Source organism: Lithobates pipiens, unplaced genomic scaffold (genome assembly GCF_037356315.1).
Source record: "Lithobates pipiens isolate NorthernLeopardFrog02 unplaced genomic scaffold, aLitPip1_a1.2 Scaffold_8, whole genome shotgun sequence".
NCBI classification, from domain to species: domain Eukaryota; kingdom Metazoa; phylum Chordata; class Amphibia; order Anura; family Ranidae; genus Lithobates; species Lithobates pipiens.
Window position 1 is genome coordinate 166,755,987 of NW_027507903.1, and position 27,521 is coordinate 166,783,507.

Below are 27,521 nucleotides of genomic sequence, written 5' to 3' on the forward strand. Positions count from 1 at the left end.
GAAACCATTTTTTTTTTAAATAAGCTTAAGTTAAAAAATGATTGGTTACCATGCATAGCTGCATGTGATTTTACACTCTCCAGTTTTAGTAAATCAACCCCATAGATTCTTACTTTTTGGACCCCCTTTTGCCCTCAAAACTGCCTTAGTTCTTCATGGCATATATTCAACAAGGTATTGAAAACATTCCTCTGAGATTTTGATTAAACTGGTTGCTGTATATTCAGAGATACTCATAGATTTTGGTCCATATTGACATGATAGCATCACGCAGTTGCTACAGATTTGTCAGCTGCACGTCCATGATTCAAATCTCCCAATCCACTGCACCCAAAGGTGCTCTATTTGATTGAGATCTGGTGACTGTGGAGGCCATTGGAGTACAGTGAACTCATTGTCATGTTCAAGAAACCAGTTTGAGATGATTTGAGTTTTGTGACATGGTGCATTATTCTGCTGGGAGTAGCCATCAGAAGATAGGTACACTGTAGTCCTAAAGGGGTGGACATGGTTAGCAACAATACTCAGGTAGGCTATGACGTTTAAACAATGCTCAATTGTTACTAAGGGGCCCAAAGTGTGCCAAGAAAATATCTCCCACACCATTACACGACCAGCCTGAGCTGTTGTCATAAGGCAGGATGGATCCATCTATTTTATGTCAAATTCTGACCTTACTATATGAATGTTGCAGGTGGAATTTAGATTCATCAGATCAGGCAGTTTTTCCAATCTTCTATTGGCCAATTTTGGTAAGCCTGTGTGAATTGTAGCCTCTTTTTCCTGTTCTTAGCTGACAGGAGTAGCACCCGGTGTGGTCTTCTGCTGCTGTAACCCATCTTCTTCAAGGTTCGATGTCTTATGTGTTCAGAGATGGTACTCTGCATACCTTGGTTGAGTTCCTGTTGCCTTTCTATCATCTCAAACCAGTCTGCCTAATCTCCTCTGCCATCAACAAGGCATTTTCATGAATTTGTGTTTTGGGACAGAGAGAGAGAGAGAGCTTTGCCTGGTTATCTGAATTAGCCGAGTGGTGCATTCACCCACAGAGGCCTGCATCCATCCATTCCTATAGTGCCATTCACCTTTACATGGGAGGATATTCAATTGATCTGGATTTCTGGCTTTGCATATTGTAAACAAAGTGTATTAGACAAACATGTATTAGTGGGTCACGCATTTCATGGTAAGCATGGTGTGAAATAACTGTTTGTGACACCTCTGCTTTTTATTTTAACATTTTCACGGCATTTGGGACTTCTCAAATTATTTGCTCTGAAGTACCAATTTGGAATACAGTTTATATAGGTTCAATTGATAATCCCTTTTTTTAGCGCTGCACTATTGGTTTCATAAGGCATTTTCATCCACACAACTGCTGCTCACTGGATATTTTCTCTTTTTTGGACCATTCTCTGTAAACCCTAGAGATTGTTAATTGTGAAAATCCCCGTAGATCAGCAGTTTTTGAAATACTCAGACCAACTTATCTGGCATCAAAGACCATGCCACATTCAACGTCACTTAAATCCCCTTTCTTCCCCATTCTGATGCTCGGCTTAAACTTCAGCAAGTTGTCTTCAACACTCATAAATACATTGAGTTGCTTCCATGTGATTGGCTGATTAGCAATTTGTGTTACCAAGCAATTGAACAGGTGTTTTGTTTGAATGTTCACATAGATTGTGTACAAGATTGAAAATTGTGTACAATATCTGAAGAAGTTGATACATTGTCTGAAGACTTTTGATACATTGTTTGAATATTCACTATTTGCACTACTGAACTTATTTTGTGTTGGACTTTTTCATACACATATCATTATATTATCATGTTGGTGTTCAGTTGAAACCACTTTTTGCATGTTTGCACTTTATTAGGGAATGAGCACGGTTTAATCAATTTAGTATTGATTTTCACTTATCCATTTGTCTTTTCTACAATGTGCTACTCCTTAACAACTTTCACCTGTTTAAGTATTCTAGTCGCACTAATTATCCTTCCACTTTACGCTGGTTCTGGGGTTTTCATCAATGGAACAGGGTACCCAATAAATTGGCCAGTGAGTGTATATGTCAGAATTTCATTAGCAGTAACAAAAAATCCATATTGCATTGAAAACTGCTTTTTGTGCTACCCTATACATCTTTGACTTCATCACTCGCCACAAACATGACAGAAGAGAGTCAGGTTGAAAGACCCCTGTGTGCACACATCCTGATTTTGCATTTAGGTATAGTTAGGGCTGAAATTATCATGCCGCCTATGCCTGTAGGCAGCAGATTTAAAGTGGTGTATTTTCCATATACAGTCACTGACCACATTTATTTCCCCATAATTAGAAGAAATAGAATCATCTCAAACGAGAGTAATTATGTGGTCACAATATGATTCATTGGATAAGAGTTATTAAAACAAGAAAATGTTTTGTATAAAATTGATTATTTTAGTAAAGGAGTGTTCATTTGATGGTTTTGTGCCAAAAGGTTTCTGTAAAGAAAAGCTGGTACTGGAAATAGGTGTAAATGTTCACCCTTGTGTTCTTTCAAGAAGAGTTACATACATGTATATCACAATTTGATTTAGAATTTATATAATTTGATTGACATAATTGGGTTACAAGGGGATTTTCCCCAGAGCTTAGTGAATAAAGGTGAAACTCTGCTGATCTTCCAATAATTTTTAAGCAAAAATGTTATTTTTATGTTTTCTTGGCACATGATTGGGTACCACATTCACTACGCTCTGGGGCAAAATTGCCTTGCATAGCACAACAGCCCATTTACAATTAGCAAATGAATTGCATTATATGCATTACACATTCAGGGACTAAAATTTTGAATTTACTGCCCTCTGCTTTTTAGTTTAAATTCAAAAACCTTAAGCCAAAACCTAACCCCCCCCCCCTCCTCACCACCTACATCCATCAATTTTTTGACCGATGTAGAAGTGACTTTATTAAAGTGACGACTGGTGTTATAGTCTAGGCCTGCTGCTATCTGATCATGTAGCCACCCCTCTTTATGATATCATTATGCCACACAATTGAGTCTTTGGGACCTGTGAAGCCTGACAATGGACACCTAATTGGCAGTAGCCATATCATAAGGCAGCAGTGTGGACAACCTAAAAAAATAGGATTCTACAAGAAAGAAAGCCCTGGTGTGTCATATTACCATGGATTTGGATAAGCAATTGGGGATTTTACTTACATTTTTCTTACTCTAATTGTGGGAATATCTAGAGGAAGGGTCGGGATTAGGGGATGCTTATCTTACTGTATGTTGGCATACAGACTATGGGGGTTATTTACTAAAGGAAAATAAACTTTGCACTGCAAGTGCACTTGGAAATAAAGTCACTGTAGATCCGAGGGAGACATGTAAGGAAAATAAAAAAAACAGCATTTTAGCTTGCACATGATTGGATGATAAAATCAGCAGAGCTTCCACTCATTTCAGATCGACCCCAGATTTAGAGCGACTGCACTTCCAAGTGCACTTGCAGTGCAAAGTGTATTTGCCTTTCGTAAATAACTCCCTATGTGTATATCAATTGGGCTAAGTAGGGGCCACCAGTAAAATAAAGAGCAGGACAGAAGCAACAGGAGAATAATTATCTGCCAATGCAACAGCCCTCATGCAGCATTTGCAAATAAATAAATAAATAGCAGAAGTTTTTGCAGATCTTTTTATTCACTCTGTTTCTTGGCAGTCCATGACAATCTATCAACATAACAAAACAACTTACTTACACTTTATACACTTTTGTTTTAAAATTACTTTAGCTTCATATTTGTCAAAATACCTGTAGAAAAATAAAGATTTGCTGGATAGTTTTTCAGAAGCATGTAACACATTAATCAGCATTTGATGTATGGAAGCGTACAAAAAAGCAACCAGATGCTAAAGAATTCTGTGAAGTCCAAATCTATTAAATTAAGTCTCCTAACACCTGCTGGTGTGAGCCCTGGAAAAGAACGGAAATTATACAGGATAATATCATGCAGGCAAGTGGATACAAGGCAGTTAGGCTATCTATCATACGCAGACTTCAGAAAACCTCTTGAGTAAGAGCATGGAGATTTACTCCAACACAGATTTGTAAGCCCTATTTTATTTTCCTACTTTTTGGTTTCCTATAATAATGTAACTATAAATTTACCTGGTACTGCTCCAAAAAGATTTAGAAACACAAATTTAGTGAGCTAAAAAAAGAAAACCTTTGTTACTTTGTTTTTTGATTTTTTTTTTAGCTTTAGAGTAAAGCTTTATATGCCAGAGTGTGGAATAACTTGCTACTAGTTGCATAATGGATAGATGTAATGTCCCATACACACGGTCGGATTTTCCGATGGAAAATGTGCGATTGGATCATGTTGTCGGAAAATCCGATCACGTGTGGGCTCCATCAGACTTTTTCCTTTGGAATTTCCGATACACAAAGTTTGAGAGCTGGACCTAAAATTTTCCAACTACAAAATCCAAACGTTTAAATTCCGATCGTGTGTAGACAATTCAGATGGACAAAGTGGCACGTATGCTCAAAATAAACTAAGAGACAAAAGCTATTGGCTACTGGCCCGTTTATAGTCCCAGTGTACGTGTTTGACGTCGCCGCATTCAGAACGATCAGATTTTCTGACAACTTTGTCTGACCGTGTGTATGCAAGACAAGTTTGGCCCAAAATCCATTGGAAAAAATCAGCTGAATTTTGTCATCGGAATGTTCGACCGTGTGTATGGGCATTAGTGTGTTTGGAAGGTTTTTAAAGTGTATTTTCTAACCCTCAGTAAAAAATTTTAAAGTGGTGTTATACCCCCAATGTGGACGTTGTACGTATAGGTAAGTCTATAATAAGGCTTACCTATAGGTACTGTAAATATCTCCTAAACAAGTGCCGTTTAGGAGATATTTACCTTGTAGTGTGCAGATGAGGTCATCGGTGCATGTGTTGTGCAGAAATGGCCCTCCATGCCGTTTCTTCACTAGCAAGCGTGGGAGTGATGTCACACGACTCCGGCCATTCACAGAGCCAAAGTCTGCAGCCCTGGAAGAAAGAGGGGAGAAGATGGATGCGGCCACCAGCGGGGACAGCGCAAGCTTCGATTGCAGGTGGTGCATAATGGGCTAATATGCGATGCTTTGCAGGGGAAAAAATAGAGAAAAAAAAACCCATTAGGGTTTACTTTCTCTTTAGGATCAGATGTCATTTTATTTTACAACATGTAAGAGGTTCTTGAATGGCTTTATGAAACACTTTACCCAAAAAACAAGGTAAAAGTTTTTAAAGTATTTTCAGTTGTAGTAGTAAAATAGACTGCTATTTTATGACTAGAACAGCTAACAAGCTCTAAACTATGTTGGGACATGTCCCTTGCTTTTCCAATGTATTCATGAATACAATCATTTGGCTTCTATTTACACTGGATAAAATCCCAGGACACTGTTTTCTCTGTACTAAAGGAGTAGAAAGTGTCATATTAGGGGCCAGGAGAGCTGCATCAGTCCTTTGCAGATTTCAACTTTCTCACAATGAAAACTTGCATAGGAAGGTCTACCTGGTGGCAAGGATAAAAGTAACCAATGTCCCTGCTGTGCCCCTGCAACAATAGTTCCTTTTTTTCTCTCTGGAGGGCCACTTTATAGCAAACCTGCTGTTTGCCCAAGTGGCACATGTTCATCTTTTGTTTACTTCCTCGCTGCTCTGTGCAAACACTGGGAGTAAGGAAAAGGAGCGCTGTGTACTCTCAGAGTCAAATGTTCTGTCAATTTATGCCATCAGGGTTACCAGTAAATTTTATATCCATAATGACGTTTGTAAATTTTTATCTAGATGACACTGTCAGCAAATACATGTTTTGCCTCAACAATCTGAAGATTAATATTTCCTGTAATCTAATGTAGTGACATCTTGTTATTTATGCCAGAATTCCAGTGAAGTAAAATTTTGTGTGACTAGAACATGTGACAGTTCTGTAACTTTGCAGAGGGTCAGACATCAGTATCTTTTGGTAAATCCTAAAATAGCTTACCACTTTTTCTGTAAAATAAACATGTCATGAGTTTTGATAAGGGAACTGAGCCTGGAAAATTAGACTTGTTTGTGTTTGTAGTATTTTTTATATTTGATATTAACATTACATTTTTACTATTATTGTAATATTTTTTTGTTATTTTGTATTTACATTTGCATGCTGACTTTCAGTCATTCTTAATGTTCTTATACATATTTGATATTGGATGTATTGTGTAAATTACTTAAATGTGCTACGATTTATATACAGTATGTATACTGTATATATATATATATATATATATATATATATATATATATATATATATATATATATATATATATATTGCTTTTTTGTTTTTTTTTACATTCATTATTTAAAGAAAGAAGTACACCTCATACACTTTATAGAAAAACAATGTACAAATCAAATTATTCAGGAAGCAAGAAGCACAACCATTGTGCAACTGTTGGCTTACACAGTTCAATGCAATCTGACCTTCCACATACATTATAAAGCACAAATAATGAAACAAAGATATATGTCCAGTGTGTAGGTGTCTCATTGTTATTTATTTGAGAAACATAAAACCCATAGCTGGGAAGACAATATAGCATAGCAGAAGGAATAAACGGTAGTATAGAAGAGAAGAGGTGGAAGAATAAAACAAGATTTATATTTTAATTCTAAACATTTTTATGCTTAGTGTAACCTAAATTAGGTTTCTTTTCTTACATCAGGGGACACAGAGCCGTAGTACTTACTACGTGGGTTATATCGGTGTATCAGGTCCTGGACACTGGCATGCCCCTTAAAGCGTGAACTTCCCCCATATAACCCCTCCCACTACTGGGAGTCCTCAGTTTTTTCGCCAGTGTCTAAAGTGTTGTGTACGTGTAAGGATGTGTGTACTGAGCTCCACAGGCAGTAATCCTTTGATGAGAGCCAGCCATCCTGACCGGATCCGTTCTGATGTCTCCGTAATGGACTAAATGAACGGTTCCCGGGCCTCGTCATCCAAAGACACAAGGTTTTGCTTGTGAATGCTTTAAAGCTGGGCCCTGGGATCCAGTACTTTTTGGTAGTGAGGCCAATAAAAGTTTACTGGCAGGGTCTTCTCGCAGGTCCAGGATTGCAGGATTACCTGAGTGTACCCCTGTATCTGAAGGTTTCCTTTCAACGTCCCAGAGCCTACCGTGAAGGGCGAATATTTTTTTTTTTACCCCTGATAAAACCCTGCGGCGAGGAAAGGTAGGGGAGATTTTCTGCAAGGAATCTCTCCTTCCATGTATTGTGTTGTCTCTAGGTTACAAACTAGAGTTCCAAGTTTTGCTGTCTCCCCGGTTTCTAAGGTCAGGGGTTCCCAAGGACCCAGAAAAGAAGAAGGCTCTCCTTCTAGCACTGGACCATCTGCTAGCCAAGGCAGTCATATCAGAGGTTCCCTTAGAGGAACAAGGCACAGGTTTTTATTCAAACCTCTTCACTGTCCCAAAACCAAATGGGGAATTAAGACCTATTTTAGATCTCAGAGATCTAAATCAGCACTTGAGCATCCTTCCACATGGAATCAATTTGGTCGCTAGTAGCCATCCTCCAAGGAGGAGAATTTTTGGCTTCAATCGATATGAAGGATTCCTATCTTCATGTGCCAATATTTCCTGCTCACCAGAGGTTTCTACGCTTCGAGATAGAAAACCGTCACTTTCAGTTTGTGGCCCTGCCATTCGGTCTAGCCAGAGCTCCTCGAGTATTCTCAAAGATTCTGGCTCCTGCTTTAGCCAGATTAAGGGCTCAGGGCATAATGGTCCTAGCCTATTTGGATGACCTACTCTTAGTAGAGCATTCGTTTTCTAGGTTAGACCACGGTCTGGTGACAATGGTAAACTACCTGGAATCTCTAGGCTGGGTTCTCAACCTAGAAAAGTCCTCCTTGAGGCCATCAAGGAGAGTACAGTACCTGGGACTAATCATAGATACCTGGCAGGGAAAGGTATTTCTACCTCCAAAGAGAATCAGTTCCATTGTAGAACTAATTCATCTCATCAAGGCAAAGAAAAAGCCTTCCATTCTGCTGTGCATGAGATTATTGGAGAAGATGGTAGCCTCCTTCGAGGCCTTCCCTTATGCACAGTTTCATTCAAGATTGCTACAAAGCGCAATCCTGTCAGCCTGGAACAAAAAGGTTCAGGCCTTAGATTTTCCGATTTAGCTGGCACCCAAAGTACGTCAGAGCCTGAATTGGTGGCTGATATCCAGCAACCTTCAAAAGGGAAGGACATTTCTACCTTCCACCTGGAAGGTAGTAACCACGGATGCCAGTCTTTTAGGCTGGGGAGCGGTCCTGGAAGAGGATTCTGTCCAGGGAAAATGGTCCAGGTTGGAAAGGACGTTGCCTATCAATATTTTGAAAATTCAGGCAATCCATCTGGCTTTAAGAGCCTGGATGGTCAGACTGAAGGGCTATCCTGTCAGCATTCAGTCCAACAATGCCATGGCTGTGGCTTACATCAATCACCAGGGGGCATGAAGAGTCGTGCAGCCCAGAGAGAGGTAAATCACATTTTGTCTTGGGCAGAACACAACGTCCCTTGCCTATCGGCAGTGTTCATTCCCGGGATAGAGAATTGGCAGGTGGACTACTTGAGCCGCCAACAACTGTTCCCAGGAGAGTGGTCTCTTCACCCTGACATCTTTCTTGTGATATGTCAGAGATGGGGTACTCTGGACGTGGACCTGTTCGCATCCAGATTCAAAAACAAAGTTGGCAACTTTGTGTCAAGGACAAGGGATCTGCTAGCTTGCGGAACAGACGCATTAGTCTTCTCATGGGATGAGTTTTCTCCGATCTATGCGTTTCCTCCAGTTCTGCTACTTCCACATCTTCTTCGCAGGATCAGGCAGGAACAAAGAGAGTGATTCCCGTGGCCCCAGAAGCCTTGGTTCACCGAGAACATAAGGATGGCAGTAGGAGTTCCCTGGACTCTGCCATTATGGCCGGACCTTCTTTCACAGGGTCTCGTATTCCATTCTACCTTACCGACACTAAATTTGAAGGTCTGGCTTTTAAGACCCACATCCTAAGGGGTCGTGGGTTATCTCCTTCAGTCATATCTACCTTGATTAATGCCGGGAAGCCAGCTTCCAGGATCATCTACTATAGAGTCTGGAAGGCATATGTTGCCTGATGCGGATCCAGGTGTTGACACCCCAGGAAATATGTTGTAGGTAGAATTCTTGGATTCCTACAGATGGGATTAGAGATGAATCTGGCCTTGAATACCATCAAGGGCCAGATCTCGGCCTTGTCAGTGTTCTTTTAGTGGCCTTTAGCTTCTCACTCTTTAGTGTGTAGCTTTGTGCAGGGGGTAACACGGATCAGTCCTCCGATCAAGACACCCCTAAATCCTTGGGATTTGAACTTGGTCCTGTCAGCTTTACAAAAGAAGCCTTTTGAACCTTTATGGGAAATTCCCTTGGTTCTGTTGGCCAGAAAGATAGTCTTTCTGATTGCCATTTCTTCTGCCAGAAGAGTTTCTGAACCAGTGGCTCTATCTTGTAAGGAGCCATATCTGATTATGCATAAGGATAAGGTGGTTTTACGCCCTAATCCTGAATTCCTGCCAAAGGTAGTGACAGGTTTTCACTTAAACCAAGATATTGTTCTTCCTTCATTCTGCCCAGAGCCTCAATCTAGGGAAGAGAGGTTGCTACATTCCCTTGATGTGGTTAGGGTGGTTAGAGTATATTTAAGAGCGACCACTCAAGTTCGTAAGACAGATATTGTTTGTTCTGCCGGAGGTCAGGCAGCATCTAGATCCACTATTGCTAAGTGGATTCGTCAGGTCATTGTACGGGCTTATGGTTCCTCCTTTTCATATTAAGGCACACTCTACCAGGGCGATCAGTACCTCCTGGGTGGTAAATCATAAGGCCTCTGGGGCTCAGGTCTGTAAAGCCGCGACATGGTCTTCAGTTCATACATTTACCAGATTTTATCAAATCGATGTTAAGGGTCAGGAGGATTCTGCCTTTGGGAGCAGTGTACTGCAGGCTGCAGTATAAGTCCTCTGACTTCCTTTTTTGTTGTGTCTCCCCCCCTTCAGTTGCCTTTGCTATGGGATATCCCACATAGTAAGTACTACGGCTCTGTGTCCCCTGATGTATGAAAAGAAAATAGGATTTTTAAAACAGCTTACCTGTAAAATCCTTTTCTTTGATGTACATCAGGGGACAAAGATGTCCCTCCCTTCTTCTCCTTATAGACTTTGATTGCTTGGCTACAAAACTGAGGACTCCCAGTAGTGGGAGGGGTTATATGGGGGAAGTTCACCCCTTAAGGGGTGTGCCAGTGTCCAGCACCTGCTATGACTATATAACCCACGTTGTAAGTACTACAGCTCTGTGTCCCCAGATGTACATCAAAGAAAAGGATTTTACAGGTAAGCTTTTTTAAAAATCCTATTTTCCTGAAACTTCCCATAGAAAGGGCTAGTTTAATATCCACCAAACTGTTGGTAGGCTAGGCCATGGTCAGTAGGAATAAAAATGCATCAAAACTCAATAGTGTTCTGGTGGAGGGGGGCGTCCCCCAGGGGGGGGGGGGGGTGTCCCCCAGTCAGAGCACAATAGCACAGCAAGGGTGATTGCTGTTGCTGTACTAACATTGGATCGTTAGTACATTACAGTACTGAGTACTGAGCTGTGAGTGGTGTGTACTAGGCTCTGGGCTTTAGAATTTCAGTATTTTTGCCATCTGTGTCCCTGTTAAAGGGATACTCCTCTCTTCCCAGAGCACGTAGACACATTTTTATATTGTTCTGCCAGCCTTATGTGTTTACAGAATACTGTAGTGATGTAGCAGCTGGCAGGTGGATTCAGAGTGCAATGGGGCTAGGCATAATCCGTGCAGTGTGTTGGATGCTGAAGTTTCTTGAGCTACAATGGCTCTTGATACAGGAATTGGGCAGGTAAGTATAAGATCTTTTCTATAACAGGGATATTTTTTTCAATTGCAACAGATCCCTTTACATTTACAATTGTGTTAAAATATATATTTTAAACATATGTTGTAGTTCTATTCATAGTTGTAGTTCTATTTGAAATGAAGGGATGGTGCCTGCCGAGTAATTATATAAGGTAAAGGGGTGAACCTATCGTTTGGATTTCTTGACAGTTTATGCACAGCTTACACAACAGGAAGTGAGAGGAAATCTCTTCAAATAAAATGGACAGTTGTCACCCAAACAAGGGTCCATTAACTTGAAAAAGCTATGAAAATATTTTATAAAATAGCTTTGATGTCTTGTTCCTAGCTCCATAATTTTCCCAACCCTTACCACCATAGCATTTTGTAAAGCTTTTTTTGCTAGCCACTGGAGACACCTAAAATATTTCCAGTCAGTACAGTTTATCAGGCTTATTTAGTAATGTTATTAAACCATTTCATACTATCAGGTTTTATCGTGTGCCGATGTACATATAGATTTTTTTCTAAAAATTAAACAGCAAGGCTGTATGACTCTCCTGCTGTGGCTATTGTATTTTGATAGCCAACCATGCCAACTGTCAAAATACCCAAACAGCAACTGTATCTATTTGGATGCAGTCACCGACAGTTGGACCATTTTCTGACCTGGACCATTAATTATTTAATTGAGGGATCTTGAACAGGAGGTGGCTAAGAGGGCCACCCACAGAGCAATTTTCAGATGGTTGATTTGCTTTATGTATGTGCTCTTTAACCACTTGCCGCCCACCCTATAGCAAAATGATGATGGCAAAGTGGTTTCAAATACTGACCGGGCATCATATGACATCCTCAGGATTTTGAGCCGCTGCACGCCGCGGGGGGCGCGCATCGCGGCAATCATTGTTGCGGGGTGTCAGTCTGACACACCGCAACTACGATCTCGGTAAAGAGTCTCCGACGGCTTTTCCTTACTTGCATCTGTCAGATGCGAGTAGAGGAGAGCCGATCGGCTGCTCCTCTGACAGGGGGGTCTGTGCTGATCGATTATCAGCACAGCCCCCCTCAAGGATGCCCACACTGGACAACCAGGGATGCCACCAGACCACAAGGGATGCCCAACACCAGGTATGCCACCCTAGACCATCAGGGATGCCAGTCAGTGCCCACAATGGATGCCAATCAGTGCTCACAATGGATGCCAATCAGTGCCCACAATGGGCATCACTGATTGGCATGCATTATTGTTTGGCACTGATTGGTATCCATCAGTACAATATAATACAATACAATGCTGCCTATCAGTACCCATCCGTGCCGCCTATCAGTGCACATCGGTGCCACCTATCAGTGCCCATCCATGCCGCCTATCAGTGCCCATCCATGCTCATCTGTGCCGCCTATCCATGCCCATCTGTGCCGCCTATCCATGCCCATGCATGCCGCCTATCCATGACAATCCGTGCCAGCTATCAGTGCCAATTTGTGCCACCTATCAGTGCCCATCCATGTCACCCATCAGTGCTACCTATCAGTGCCCATCAGTGTCACATATCAGTGCCCATCAATGTCACCTCATCAGTGCCACTTCATTGGTGCCACCTCATCGGTGCCCATCAGTGTCGCCTTATCAGTGCCCATCAGTGCAGCTCCATCAGTGCCCATCAGTGAAGGAGAAAAACTTACTTATTTACAAAGTTTTGAAACTAAAATGAAAAAAACATATATTTTTTCAAAATTTGTTTAGCAAAAAATAAAAACTGTAGAGGTGATCAAATACCACCAAAAGAAAGCTCTATTTGTGGGGAAAAAAAAATGATAAAAATTAAATTTGGGTACAGTATAGCATGACCGCGCAATTGTCATTCAAAAATGCAACAGCGCTGAAAACTCAAAATTGGTCTGGGCAGGAAGGTGTTTAAGTGCCTGGTATTGAAGTGGTTAAACTGTGTGCCAGAATGGTTTGAATAGTTGAATAGCAGTGGCTTGAAGTGGTGGCATTTGTATGCTCATTAGTAGGTTGTCGGTTACTTAGCATAGTAAGTACACAGGGCAATTTGAACCATAGTAGTGACGTGCAAATTGCTTGTGCCGCACCACATCCAAGAAAAAGGTACAGATGCCTCTGATGTTTTGTATTACTCCTGAAGAAGCCAATGACTGGCAAAATGCATAGAGATCAGAGATCGATATTTCTATTTCCTGCAAACCAGCCGGCCACATTTATGTTAATTATAATTATTTTATTATGCATGTTAATTACAATTACTTCACTTTAATATATATTTGGGGCTTTAGTCCCATTGGGAATCAGAGGTCATACATGTTATTAACAGTTTTTACACCATTTTATGGATATCGAATCATAAATAAACTTTTGTAATTTTATATTAATATTTTGTGTACTCACTTCTCTTACCTGGGGTTACAACATGATAAACTTTAAAGTCCTTTTTTTGCTATATCAGTAAGTACACAGGGTAAGCTGATGTATTGTATGATATAATGGGGGGGGGGGGGGGGTATTTACAAAAGGCAAATCCACTTTGCACTGCAAGTGCACTTGAAAGTGCAGTCGCTATAACTCTAATGCCGCGTACACACGACAGGACTTAAGTCCGGCAGACTTTCGACGGAGTTCTGACGGAGTTCTGACAGAGTTCTGACAGAGTTTCTGAATGAACGGACTTGTCCACACACAATCACACCAAAGTCCGACGGATTTGAACGTGATGACGTATGACTGGACTAGAATAAGGAAGTTCATAGCCAGTAGCCAATAGCTGCCCTAGCGTCGGTTTTAGTCTGTCAGACTAGCACACACACAAGTGGATTTCTGGGTCTGGCAGAGTTCTGTCGGAAAAATTTGAAACATGTTCCATTTCTAAAGTCTGTCAGACTTTTGCAAATCAAAAGTCCGCTGCAGCCCACACACGTTCGAATAGTCTGCCGGAATCATTCCGTCAGACTTTTGATGTTGAAAAGTCTGGTCGTGTGTACGGGGCATTAGGGGTAGATCTGAAATGAGGGGAAGCTCTGCTGATTTTATCATCCAACCATGTGCAAGCTAAAATGCTGTTTTTTTATTCTCCTTACATGTCCCCCTCGGATCTACATTGACTTAACTTCCAAGTGCACTTTCAGTGCAAAGTGGTTTTTCCTTTAGTAAATAACCCTCAATGTTTCATTTATATTATAATTGTAATTGCATGACTTATTCACACCAATGCAATTTCTTTTCCTAATGCATCAGGTGAATTGCATTTGTAGACAAAGCAGGTTAATGGATGTTTTATTAGAAACGTATGCGAAGCAGATACAAGACTTATGAAAAAACTGAACAAAACTGATGTGTGCTGAGACTATGTCCTACTTCTTTGTAGCTTTATGCTGTTTTGCAAGTCTGCACATGCTTTCATACATGAGCTCTAAAATTCTAATGTCATTGGAGATTAGGCATCTGTTTGAAGCTGGTTAGTAAAGTGATGTACTGAAGTACTAATTTATCAAGTGCAGTGACATCTGCGGTACTTATAAAAATAGTCATGAAAGCTGTTGCTTTACATTTATTATACATTTTTATTAAAAGTCTAGAACGTGATACTTAAATGTTTGTGTAAGAGGGCTTCCTCCTTTACATTACAGAGGTCAATGCTTAATGCACTGTATTCATTCTTTCTAAACTTGTCCTGGAATCATCTGCAGTCAGTAAATGTAAATGCATAGTGCTTATGTGTCTGGCATATCTCAAGTTTTGTGTAGGACTGAGTTGGGTCATGTGCAGGGTTGATTCAGATCTGCTAGCATTTTACATTTTTCATTCTGTTAAATTTCCACAAATACTCCTCCATTTAATGATCCATTCAGATGTCGCTAGGGGTGTTCACAGATAATCTTCGGAGACTTTTTTTTTTCATGTGACCTTTTACTAGGGAAGGTCAAAGGTAAAAAAAACTGTCTTTGTCATTGGTAAAGCTATGAAATTCTGCTGCTACTTCAATGCACATTTGCTCAATATATTTATGATATTTTAAGCAACCTGTGTTGAATAAATTAATGAGATTACTAAAAGTTACACTTCTTTCTGGCAGACTTAATGTCGGAGCTCACTGAAAAGAATAATCCAAAACTGCACTGGAACAAAAATAGTGGATAAATCTTCCAGTGGGGGGCACTTGTTCTGATGACAGCTGTCTAAGCCCTTGTACACACGGTCGGACATTCCGAAGGAAAATGTCCGATCGGACTGTATTGTCGGATAATCTGACCGTGTGTGGGCTTCATTTGACTTTTTCCGTCGGAATGTCTGACCAACAAAGTTTGAGAGCTGGATATAAAAATTTTCCGACAACATGATCCGATCGGACAAAGTCTGATCGTTTGCAGAGAATTCCGATCAGACAAAGTGCCAGGCATGCTCAGATCAAATTCCTAGACCAAAGCTATTGGCTATTAGCCTGAACATAGTCCTGTCGTAACTAAATAACGTTGTCACGTTACGAACGATCGGATTTTCCGACAACTTTGTCCGACCGTGTGTATGCAGCACCAGTATCGGACAAAATCCGTCGGACAAAGTCCGAGGGATTTTGTTGTCGGAATGTCCGACCGTGTGTACAAGGGCTAAGAGGAGATTTTCCTCCCTTGGCGGGACAGGAAGCTAATGGAAATCTCCCCAACTGAAATAAAAAATTTAGGCAGGGATTCTATCTATATCCTACTCTATCCAAAGCAGAAACAATACTTTGGCTTCACATACACTTTAATTATTTCTAATGCAATGAAAGGATTCATCGGCACATAATACCGCATATTTCATATTTTACTGTGACTTTTTTTTTTCTTTTCATTTCATTGTGACCAGCTGGCTGAGCTTAGTGCCATTAGGAAATGCTAGTCTTCATCAAGTCATAACATGTTCTCTTCCTGCATTATATCGTGATTCTAATAACACTGACTGCTCAAGCACTTTTTCCTCAGAAATGCCATAGTTGTATTTGATGCTGTTAACCACAAAACATTTCAAAACAATCAAGACACTCCTCATGCCGTGTACACACGACCGGTTTTCCCATCAAAATAAACTGAAAAACTGAAGGTTTTTCTGATGGCGTTTCAATGGAATTCTGCTGAAACTGTCTTGCGTACACACGATCACACCAAGTCTGACCGTCAAGAACACGGTGACGTACAATGCGTACAATGGGATTAGAAAAAGGAAGTTCAATAGCCAGTAGCCAATAGCTTCCGCCTCGTACTTCAGAGCATGCGTCGTTTTTGGTCCATCCGAACAGCATACAGAAGAGCAGTTTTCCTGATAGGAATTGGTTCTGTCGGAAATATTTAGAACATGTTCCATTTCTAGGTCCATCAGAATTTTCAAAGTAAAAAGTCTGATGGGGCATACACACGATCAGAATGAACAATGAAAAGCTCCCGTCTGACTTGTTCTGTCAGACATTCCGCTTGTGTGTACATGGCATCAGTACAGCTCCAAGAATTTGCCATATATATTGAATGCTACCTTTGTCACAATTAGAAAGATTGTAGTCTAGGACCATAATAATATCTGTCCATACTATATATTTATCAATGATCTGCTTATTTGAAGGAAAATGCACCGTATGATGTATATGTTAGAACCAATTTTCACTTGTATTAGCCCAGCAATATCTCTTACATTGCGCTCTCCCACTAATGTAAATGTTTGGTGCTCTTATATTTAAAATGTACAAAGCACAATGTAATTCATTTAATCTTGGTTATGAGCTTACTTAGACTGGAAAGTATAGCCTTGTTACACAACCACACCTAATCATCCAAAGGATAATAAATGATTGTTTGCCCAGCCATGTTGATTGTAACAAGTTTGGATGACCGTTGCATAACCAATAGTATATAAATGGAGCACTGATGTCAGCAACCTAAAAAAAAAGGTTCTGACTAGTGATTCTAATCATTATTAATCTTCAAGGGTCAGAGTATCTGCAGGCATGAATTGCCTGATATGGTAATTTTCAACTGCATTGGGAGATAACTTCATGTCTGTGGCCAGGTAGGTGCATGGTAGCTGATTACTTCCTAAAGGATAAGTTCACCTTTTGTAACATGTCACTTGTTACACCCATATTCAGGGTGGGGTAGCATGTTGCAAATCCACTGGCCCCCACACCTCCCCAGCTCCCCAATATGATAGGTGTCTGGTGATATGCTTCCCTGGCTCTCTGTTACATTCTGTAAAGTTCTATGAATAGAAAACGACAAGGTCTGGCAACCTTTGTGGCTGTTGGCTAGTAATTCTCAATGAACTACCACTGTGCTGTTGAGCATTGCTGTAGTTGATCAATGCTTCCTGCTAGTGTGCTTGGCCATACGTGTCTGCATAGCACCCATGCTGATCATGGATGCAATGCTTCCCAGGCTCCCAACAAAAAAATAAAAAAATGCACATATTTTTTATTTGCAAAAATATGTGCATTTATTATTATTATTATTTTTTTTAAACGTGAACTCATCTTTTAAACACTTCAGCCCCGGAAGGATTTGCCCTCTTACTGACCAGGCCAATTTTTTGCGATAGTCACTAGACATGTGCTTTCGTTTTCATCCGAATGCATTTTCGTCCGAATTTCAGGTATTTTCGTTATCGTTATAACAAACGATAACGAAAGTGCAGAATCCGAAAAACGAAAGATCCGACATAAACAAATGCTTTATTTTCGTTTTCGTTGTGACAACAGTTCGATATAGATAGGAGATTCGACATGACACTGACAATAACTGTGTCTATCGAACCTGTGGTCGAATGTGCCTAACCTTAACTCTATTAATCCAGGATTATTCTACATAGAGAGAAAAGATTTGACACAGAGAGGAAAGATTTGACATAGAGAGAAAAGATCACTGCTGGAATCAGGTGGGGGAAGTAAAATAAAAATATTGATGATGATGAATGCTATTGGCTGACCGTAACCAAAGAGGAGGAGCAGTAAAATAGCTAGAACTAAGTACACACGTACAGCCAACTTTCATTTACGATTGCTAGCAGAAAGAGACATACACACACTGAATCATTTCAGAAGACAGTCAATCTTAGCTGGTCCGTTTGTCAGAGAACATGAATTATTCAGCAATTAAGCATAAGCACAGCAGCAGAACAATAGTGAAGCAAGCTACAGTTCAACTTAACTTTTTCATAATAATCTGCTGCTATTTTGTTAGTGTTGTGAACCTGATAGTGATACTAGTGTTGCTAGTGTTGTGATAGCCTCAGAGGCTGCCCGTGTTGTGGAGGGGATTTATTATTATAGATTCTATATTATAGATTGAGATTCTATATACCCTATCTTGTTACCTGTCTGATCAGTGATCACTATTACCAGTCCATTTTCTTTTTGAACTATTTACATTCAACATGAAGGACAAAGATTCGACAAAGCAGCGAAAAACATACAAACGTTGAATCTTTGGCTTATGGTGTCTCTCGAAAGTTCTAAGGAGATTCGACGGAGCAGCTAAACTATATGGAGTCATACAGTTTAGCTGCTCTGTCGAATCTTCTTTGAACATTCGACAGACACCATAAGCCTTCAATGACAGATTCAACCTTAATAAATGTGGATTTTCGGACTAATGCAATTTTTAACGAAAAATGAAATACATAAAAACGAATTTCAGGAGTAACTAAATAAATTAATTTTTCTGACGAAAACGAAATTCCAAAACAAAATATTTCAGTGTGCACATGTCTATATGGCACTGCATCGCTTTAACTGACAATTGAGCAGTCGTGCAACATTTTACCCAAGCAAAATTTATGTCCTTGTTTCCCCACACATAGAGCTTTCTTTTGGTGGTATTTGATCACCTCTGCAGTTTTTATTTTTTGCGCTATAAACAAAAAAAGAGCGTCAATTTAGAAAAAAAAACACAATATTTTGTACTTTTTGCTATAATAAATATCCCCAAAAAATAAATAAATAAATAAATAAAACACATTTCTTCATCAGTTTAGGCTGATATATATTCTTCTACATATTTTTGGTAAAAAATTGCAATAAGCGTATATTGATTGGTTTGCGCAAAAGTTATAGCGTCTACAAAATAGGGGATATATTTATGGCATTTTTATTATTTTATTTTTTTACTAGTAATGGTGGAAATCTGTGATTTTTTATCAGGACTGCAACTGTGTTGTGGACAGATCGGACACTTTTGACACTATTTTGGGACCATTGACATTTATACAGCGATCATAGCTAAAAATAGCCATTGATTACTGTATAAATGTCACTGGCAGAGAAGTGGTTAACACTAGGGGGCGATCAAGGGGTTAACTGTGTTCCCTAGGTGTGTTCTAACTGTAGGGGGGATATTTTTATGGCATTTTTATTATTTTTTTTGTTTACTAGTAATGGCGGAAATCTGTGATTTTTTTTATCAGGACTGCAACTGTATGGCGGACAGATCGGACACTTTTGACACTATTTTGGGACCATTGACATTTATACAGCGATCAGAGCTAAAAATAGCCATTGATTACTGTATAAATGTCACTGGCAAGGAAGTGGTTAACACTGGGGGACAATCAAGGGGTTAACTGTGTTCCCTAGGTGTGTTCTAACTGTAGGGGGATGGGACTGACTAGGGGAGGAGACCGATCTGTGTTCATACTAAGTATGAACACACGATCGGTCCCCTCTCCCCTGAGAGAACTGGGATTTGTGTGTTTACTCACACACATCACCATCCTCATTTTGTCATGAGCGATCATGGGTGCCTAGCAGACATTGCGCCCACTGGGCACATGCATCAGTGGCATGCACGCCTGCTATGGCATCTTAAAGGAGAAACAGACAGCTACAGCGATTTGTGCAGCCTTGCCAACCTGGCGCAGTATAACTGCGGTGGCTGGTCGGATAGTGGTTAAAGAGTATTTCCACTTTTTCAGTCAAAATTTAGAAAACCTCATTATGTGTTTGTTATGTGTTCCCATTCAAAGAGCTTGTCTTATAAAAATGACAGAAAAACATTTGTTAACTCTTAGCCCCTGTACACACGGTCGGACATTCTGCCAACCAAATCCATTGGATTTTGTCCGATGGATTGCGTCCGAAACTGTTGCATACACACGGTCGAGACCAAGTTGTTGGAAAATCCGATCATTCAGAACGTGATGACGTTATTTCGTTACGACGGGACTACGTTCAGGCTAGTAGCCAATAGCTTTGGTGTAGGAATTTGATCTGAGCATGCGTGGCACTTTGTCCGATCGGAATTCTCTACACATGATTGGAGTATGTCCAATCGGACCAGTTTGTCGGAAAATATTTCCAACAAGTTGGAAAATTGGGTCCGACGGATATTCCGACGGAATAAGTCCGATGCATACCACACACAGTCGGATTATCCCACAACACGGTCCGATAGGACACATTCCGATGGATTCTCCGACCGTGTGTACAAGGGCTTAGATGTTTTTCTGGTGAAGGTGTAATGGCTGACTAAAGATATTTTTGAACAATGTTAGTCTGTCCAAAAGACAGAATGAACTCTCTCTCATTACCATGCAATGCATGAAGTCCGGCTACTAAGTTTTTAACCATTTGTTACAACAGACAGTGTTCAAAACTAGTTACAACTGCTAATGGAGATCTTTCTTGCATATTACAGACAGGGTTAATTATGGCAAACACTGCTGCCAAGTTTCCTCTTAAACAAAGAGATACATATAATATTTTACCATGCTGGTGTGTAGGCGGGTTAAAATATGTTGATCTTCGTGAATTAGCGGCTGGCCAGGGGAAAGGGTTAAGTAATTCCCAACCAGCCCACCTGTGCTATAAAAAAGGTGAAGGCTGAGGTCCAGGGCCCTTGAATAGTTCTGTTCTTGCTCACGGCTTGCGGTATCGGGACTGCTGCGTTTTTCAGTCCACTAAAGGCACTGGGATTTTTGGAAGACATCCAAGCCTTTGACAATACCAAGATGGACTATCACCTCATGGAGGTATGCCTGGGCAGCCACACAACTGTAGTTAGATGAGGGAGAAGGATGTTGTTCATATTGAACTGTTTTGCTACAACTTATTCATAAAAGTTACATTAACTTTTCTGAGACTGGTCTGAAGTTATTCAAAAGTGTGCATGTTGGTTTGGGTGTATCTAAAGATTCAGGGTCTGTAAAGCACAAAGGAGTATGAAGTAAGACCACTACAAAGGGTAACGTGACAAGACAAGGAGGAGTATAGTTGCTAAGAGTAACCAAGCACAAGTTCAATACACCAATCAGTTAATTGTTAGGCGTGGTACCTAATAAAGGTGACGCATGCTCCAGTAGCAAGGGAGTCGATGTTCTTGCTCCATCCCCATCAGTGAGTATCGAATAGCGACCAGATACAAACCAGCGTTATGGAGACCTGTGGCCAGGTCATGAGGTAAGGGAAAGAAGGAGTTAATGAGTGCACACATGAGGTCTGTGCTATGTGCACGGCGGGACCAAATTCTGTTATGGGAGTAAGGTAACAGAGGTATGCTGGATTCCTGGAGTGGGTGCAGGCTAAGAATGTCCCTCCTAATGCAACATCTACCAAGTTACAGTGTGTAGTGTACAGTGTGTAATGGCATGATACAAGACACTTCATAGAGGGACTCTGTATTTTATATTACTGCATACAGTAAAGGCTCATCTCTAAGCCCCTGTACACACGGTCGGAGATTTCGACAACCAAATCCGTCGGATTTTGTCCGTCGGATTTTGTCCGTCGGATCTTATCCGAAACTGTTGCATACACACGGTCAGACTAAGTTGTCAAAAAATCATTCAGAACGTGATGACGTAATTTCGTTACCATGGGACTACGTTCAGGCTAGTAGCCAATAGCTTTGATGTAGGAATTTGATCTGAGCATGCGTGGCACTTCGTCAGATCAAAATTCTCTACACATGATTGGAGTATGTCCGATCGAACCAGTTGGTCGGGAAATATTTCCAACATGTTGGAAAATTGGGTCCGATGGATATTCCGACAGAATCAGTCCGATGCATACCACACACAGTCGGATTATCCGACAACACGGTCCGATAGGACACATTCCGACGGATTCTCCGACCGTGTGTACAAGGCCTAAGTCACAAACTGCCATAATGTTAGATTTTTCACTCTGGTCATGGGCATTAATGAGTGTGTTTCGTGCAATTTTTAAATACATTATGCTGTGCGAATGAGGACATTTAACAAATATAAAGTAGGTTGGACAAACGTCCGAAATGCGTAGGCTGTTTTACAGCTTTGTACATGTATTTAATAAAGAAATACAATTTTGGATGTCATCCTGAGTGCAGATCAGCCCTTTCCTTATAAAGGAGGCATTGTACCAATTTGAGTGCAAAAGTGGCAAGCATGTTATATTCCTAGTTGTTAAATCCATTGATAATGTTAAACTATGCAAAGGGTTACCTAAACTGAAGTAAAGTTGTACTTCATTTAATGCTTAACTGATTACCATAATTCCCTTTTTTTTCTAGGTCCGAGTATTTACCTTTTCTGTTGGACAGCATAATTATGATAAGGGACCGATACAGTGGATGGCTTGTGAAAACAAAGGTACAGTAAAAAAAAATGTGTACAGTATATCTAAGGTTGACCAAGCGTAGATTCTATGCTATGTAAGATCTGATGAACATTCTATATCTTTATCAGGTACAGTTATCTACCTGTAGAACGAATCTTTGACTACAACCCCAAACAATATAGTTTAGATTAGAGTAGCATAGGTGAAACAGTGGCATTCATTTTCTTGTATATTTGTTATAAAGTTCATATCCAGTTGCTAGAAGTTTAGCTTTACTCATACAAAAAAAAAAAAAATGTGCAGAGGGGTTTTGGAATCTGGAAGTAAATCATTATGCTTACCTGTTCTCCTTTACATTCAGGAGTAAAGACAAATGGTCTAACCTTTGATCTTCTCCTTTTGTTCTGAAAATAAAATATTGCAAAGTTGTCTCCAATGTAAGCTTTACATGGATTGTACTTTAATCTATGTCTCTTTTGTTTATCTTTAGCTTACCTATAAATACACTGTAAGGTTTTAGATAAAGAGGAATCATGGTAGTTTATAGTGATCTGAGTGTTTGAGAGCAATGGCATACACTATTTTTTTCCAGATCTTGCCATCCCAGAGTTCTTCTTTAAACTGTTTCATATTTAATTGGAACTGTATTATTCCACAGCCTAGTTCTCCCTTTTGCTGACAGGGTTGTGAACTTATGTGAACACTAAAATGTTGATTTCATTTTTACGATATGAACCTTTTCTAAATTGTTATAATAAGTAACAGCTTAATTAACATATAATGTACTATGTTTTACATTGTCAAGCCTTTTTTGAACAAATGGCATAAACAGTCAACATTCTTGATTGAAAAAAGTAACAATACAATTGTATAGAGAAAGTGCATCAGCTTCTGTGTTCCAAACAATAAAATGAGATTAGGAGGTGATGTTTAAAGGTTCTCCACTTTAGAAAATAGGCACAAAGTTTAGTTACTGACAGACCCCCATCTACTAAGGAAAGGTCTTTTCATATTCAACATGTCAGTGAAAAGAGACTTCAGAAGGCCTTAGCCCTTGTACACACGGTCGGACATTCCGACAACAAAATCTGTCGGATTTTGCCCAACGGATTTTGTCCAAAACTTGTGTTGCATACACACGGTCGGACAAAGTTGTTGGAAAATCCGATCGTACATAACGTGATGACGTTATTCGTTACGACGGGACTACGTTCAGGCTAGTAGCCAATAGCTTTGGTCTAGGAATTTGATCTGAGCATGCGTGGCACTTTGTCCGATCGGAATTCCCTACACACAATCGGACAAAGTCCGATCGGATCATGTTGTCGGAAAGTTTTATAGCCCAGCTCTGAAACTTTGTCAGTCAGATATTCTGACAGAAACAGTCCGATAGAGCCCACACGCGGTCGGATTATCCGACAACACGGTCCGATCGGACATTTTCCGTTGGATTGTCCGACTGTGTGTACAAGGGCTTAGAGGAAAATCTGTTGAGATAAAGCTGGGCAGTGCCATAAAAGACTTTCAAAAGATCTATGATAGACACATTCTGTTAAAATTGAGGAAATGCGGTTTTGTTGATATTCCCTCTAGTGGGCATCTCCCAACGATGCTACCTTCAATGCTGAGGAATGTAAAAAGGATCTTCAAAAATCTCTAGAAGTTGCCAGTGTCTATCTTTTGGAAATTGCGGTTCCATAAAAATTGTTGCACATCTTAAGTTTGGGAAATACAGTCTACATGTACCACAAAGGTTCTCGGAAAATGTATCTGTAAACAGATGAGACACATGTAGAACTGTTCAGCAGAAACAGAATGCTATGTTTGCAGACACCATGCACCAAAACAACAAATAAAGTGGAGGAGGGGGTATCATGGTTTGAGCCTGCTTTGCTGACATAATTCTACAGAATATCTGAACAGTAGTCTGTCACCTTAAGAGTGATAGAAAAAGGGATGACCCAAAGATACAAAATGATTATGTTAAAAAAAAAAGTAAATCAACAACATAATGAGTTTTGGTATAATATGATATGCTTTCAAAACAAGGAATCCTAAATATTTAATTTAGGATCCTAGTCCCTGCTAACATTTGAATGAGCCTGATCACTAGCTACAGGAACACTTTAATTAAGGTTACCAATGCTAAAAGGTATTACCATTTGCTAAATAGAACGGTTCACATACAGTATGTTAGCCATTCTGAACTGTAAATGCATAGACAGCATATTTAACCACTTAAACCGCCTTCCTGCCCAGACCAATTTTCAACGCTCAGCGCTGTCGCACTTTGAATGACAATTGTGCGGTCATGCTACACTGTACTCAAATAAAAATTTTTTCACACAAATAGAGCTGTTTTTTTGGTGGTGTTTAACCACTTGACCACTGGGCACTTAAACCCCCTCCCTAACCAGACTAATTTTCAGCTTTAGGTGCTCTCACATTTTGAATGACAATTACTCAGTCATACAACACTGTACCCATATGAAATTTGTGTCCTTTTTTTCACACAAATAGAGCTTTCTTTTGGTAGTATTTAATCCCCATTGGGTTTTTTATTTTTTGCGCTATAAAAGAAAAAATACTGAAAATTCTGTAAAAAAAATGAATTTTTCTTTGTTTCTGCTATAGAATTTAGCAAATTAGTAATTTTTCTTCATAAATTTTGGCCAAAATATATACTGCTACATATCTTTGGTAAAAATAAGTACAACTTGGTGTATATTATTTGGTCTTTGTGAAAGTTATAGAGTCCACAAGCTATGGTGCCAATATCTGAAAATTGATCACACCTGAAGTACTGACGGCCTCTCATTTCTTGAGACCCTAACATGCCAGAAAAGTACAAATACCCCCAAATGACCCCTTTTTGGAAAGAAGACATTCCAAGGTATTTAGAAAGAGGCATGGTGAGGTTTTTGAAGTTGTCATTTTCCCACAATTCTTTGCAATTCTTTTTTTTTTCTTTTTTTTGGACAAAATTGTCATATTAGCAGGTTATTTCTCACACACAGCATATGTATAGCACAAATTACACCCCAAAACACATTCTGCTATTACTCCTGAGTATGGTCATACCACATGTGTTAGACTTTTACACAGCGTGGTCACATACAGAGGCCCAACATGCAGGGAGCACCTTCAGGTGTTCTGGAGCACCCAGACCAATTCTGACATCTCTCTCCTACATGTAAAAATCATCATTTATTTGCTAGAGAATTACATAGAACCCCAAAACATTATATATATATATATATATATATATATATATATATATATATATAGCAAAGACCCTAGAGAATACAATGGCGGTCGTTGCAACTTTTTATCTCACACAGTATTTACGCAGCAATTTTTCTAACACTTTCTTTGGAAAAAAATGTTTTGTGCTGTAAAAAAAACAAAACAGTGTAGTTAGCCCAATGTTTTTGCATAATGTGAAAGATGAAGTGACGTCAAGTAAATAGATACCTAACATGTCACCCTTCAAAATTGCACACGCTCATGGAATGGCACCAAACTTCACTACTTAAAAATCCCCATAGGCAACGCATAAATTTTTTTTACTGGTTACATGTTTTGAGTTACAGAGGAGGTCTAGGGCCAAAATTATTGTTCTCGCTCTATCGTTTGCAGCGATACCTCACATGTGTGGTTTGAACACTGTTTTCATATGTGGGCGGGACTTACGTACGTGTTCACTTCTGCATGTGAGCACACGGGGACAGGGGCACTTTAATTTTTTTTTATTGTTCATTTTACTTTATTTATTTTAGTTTGACACTTTTTTTCCCCCAAAAATAATTTTTTTAACACTTTTATTCCTATTACAAAAAAAAAAACGATCCTGGCTTTGATCATAGCGGTGAGTCGGTAGAAGCACAGTGGGTTGCGAGAGGGAGGATATCCCCTCTCGCCTCCTGTGAGAACGATCAAGCAGTGGAACAGCCACTATGATCATTCTCATTGTGTAGGGAATCGCCGGCTGAAAAAGCTGGTATCTGAATAATGCCTATAGCTGCAGGCATCATTCAGATATCCTGCGCAAAGTCAAGGACATCATATGATGGCCAGCGGGCGGGAAGTGGTTAAAATACATTTTTTAACACAAAGTTGTTCATTTATACAATATTTCTAACACATAGCACGTGCATACCAAAAATGACACACCAAAATAGATTCTCCTACACATACAGAGGTCGGGTACAGCCGAGCACAGCCGAGCACAGCCGAGCACAGCCGAGTACAGCCGAGCATGGCTGAGCATGGCTGAGTATGACTGGGTACGTCTGGGTATCTCAGAGTATGGCTGGGTATCACAGAGTATTGCAGAGTATGGCTGGGTATCACCGAGTATTGCAGAGTATGGCTGGGTATGGCTGGGTATTGCAGAGTATGGCTGGGTATTGCAGAGTATGGCTGGGTATCACAGAGTATTGCAGAGCATGGCAGGGTATTTGCAGAGTATGTCTGGGTATGGCAGAGTATGGTTGAGCATGGAGGGATGGATGGCTTGATGTGACAGCAATTGTCACAGAGCTGTACTGCTTCCACTGATCTCTCCCCCTCTCCTCTCACACTGTACCGATCAGTACACAGAGGGGAGAGAGGAACAAGCGTCATGACATGACGCTGGTTTGTTTACAAATGACCGATCCGTCAATTGACGGAGCGATCACATGGTAAACGGCCACTATCAGCGCCCATTTACCATGATTCTGGACCCAGAAGTCATGGATGTTCTTGGGTGCGCGCCCTGGGGGCGTGTGAGAGCAGGATTCTGGGAGGATGTCATAGTACGCCCTCCCAGAGTTATGCAACCGCCCTGTAGCTGTCATTCAGCTATGGGCCGGATGGCAAGCGGTTAATCACTGCTGGGGTTTTTATTTTTTGCTAAACTAACAAAACTGAAATTTTGGAAAAAAAACAAACATTTTTTCATAGTTTGTTATAAATTTTGCAAAT

At 40.1% G+C, this 27,521-nt stretch overlaps 1 protein-coding gene across 9 annotated transcripts in view; it reads left to right on the plus strand.

The window, feature by feature from the left end:
* CACNA2D1 (calcium voltage-gated channel auxiliary subunit alpha2delta 1) overlaps positions 1 to 27,521 on the plus strand; it is a 930,857-nt gene that overhangs the window by 748,763 nt on the left and 154,573 nt on the right. For all 9 annotated transcript variants that reach the window (XM_077469518.1, XM_077469511.1, XM_077469509.1 and 6 more), the window contains one exon: positions 22,507 to 22,585. In XM_077469518.1, the coding sequence (XP_077325644.1) occupies positions 22,507 to 22,585 (79 nt within the window). The remainder of the gene's footprint in view (positions 1 to 22,506; positions 22,586 to 27,521) is intronic.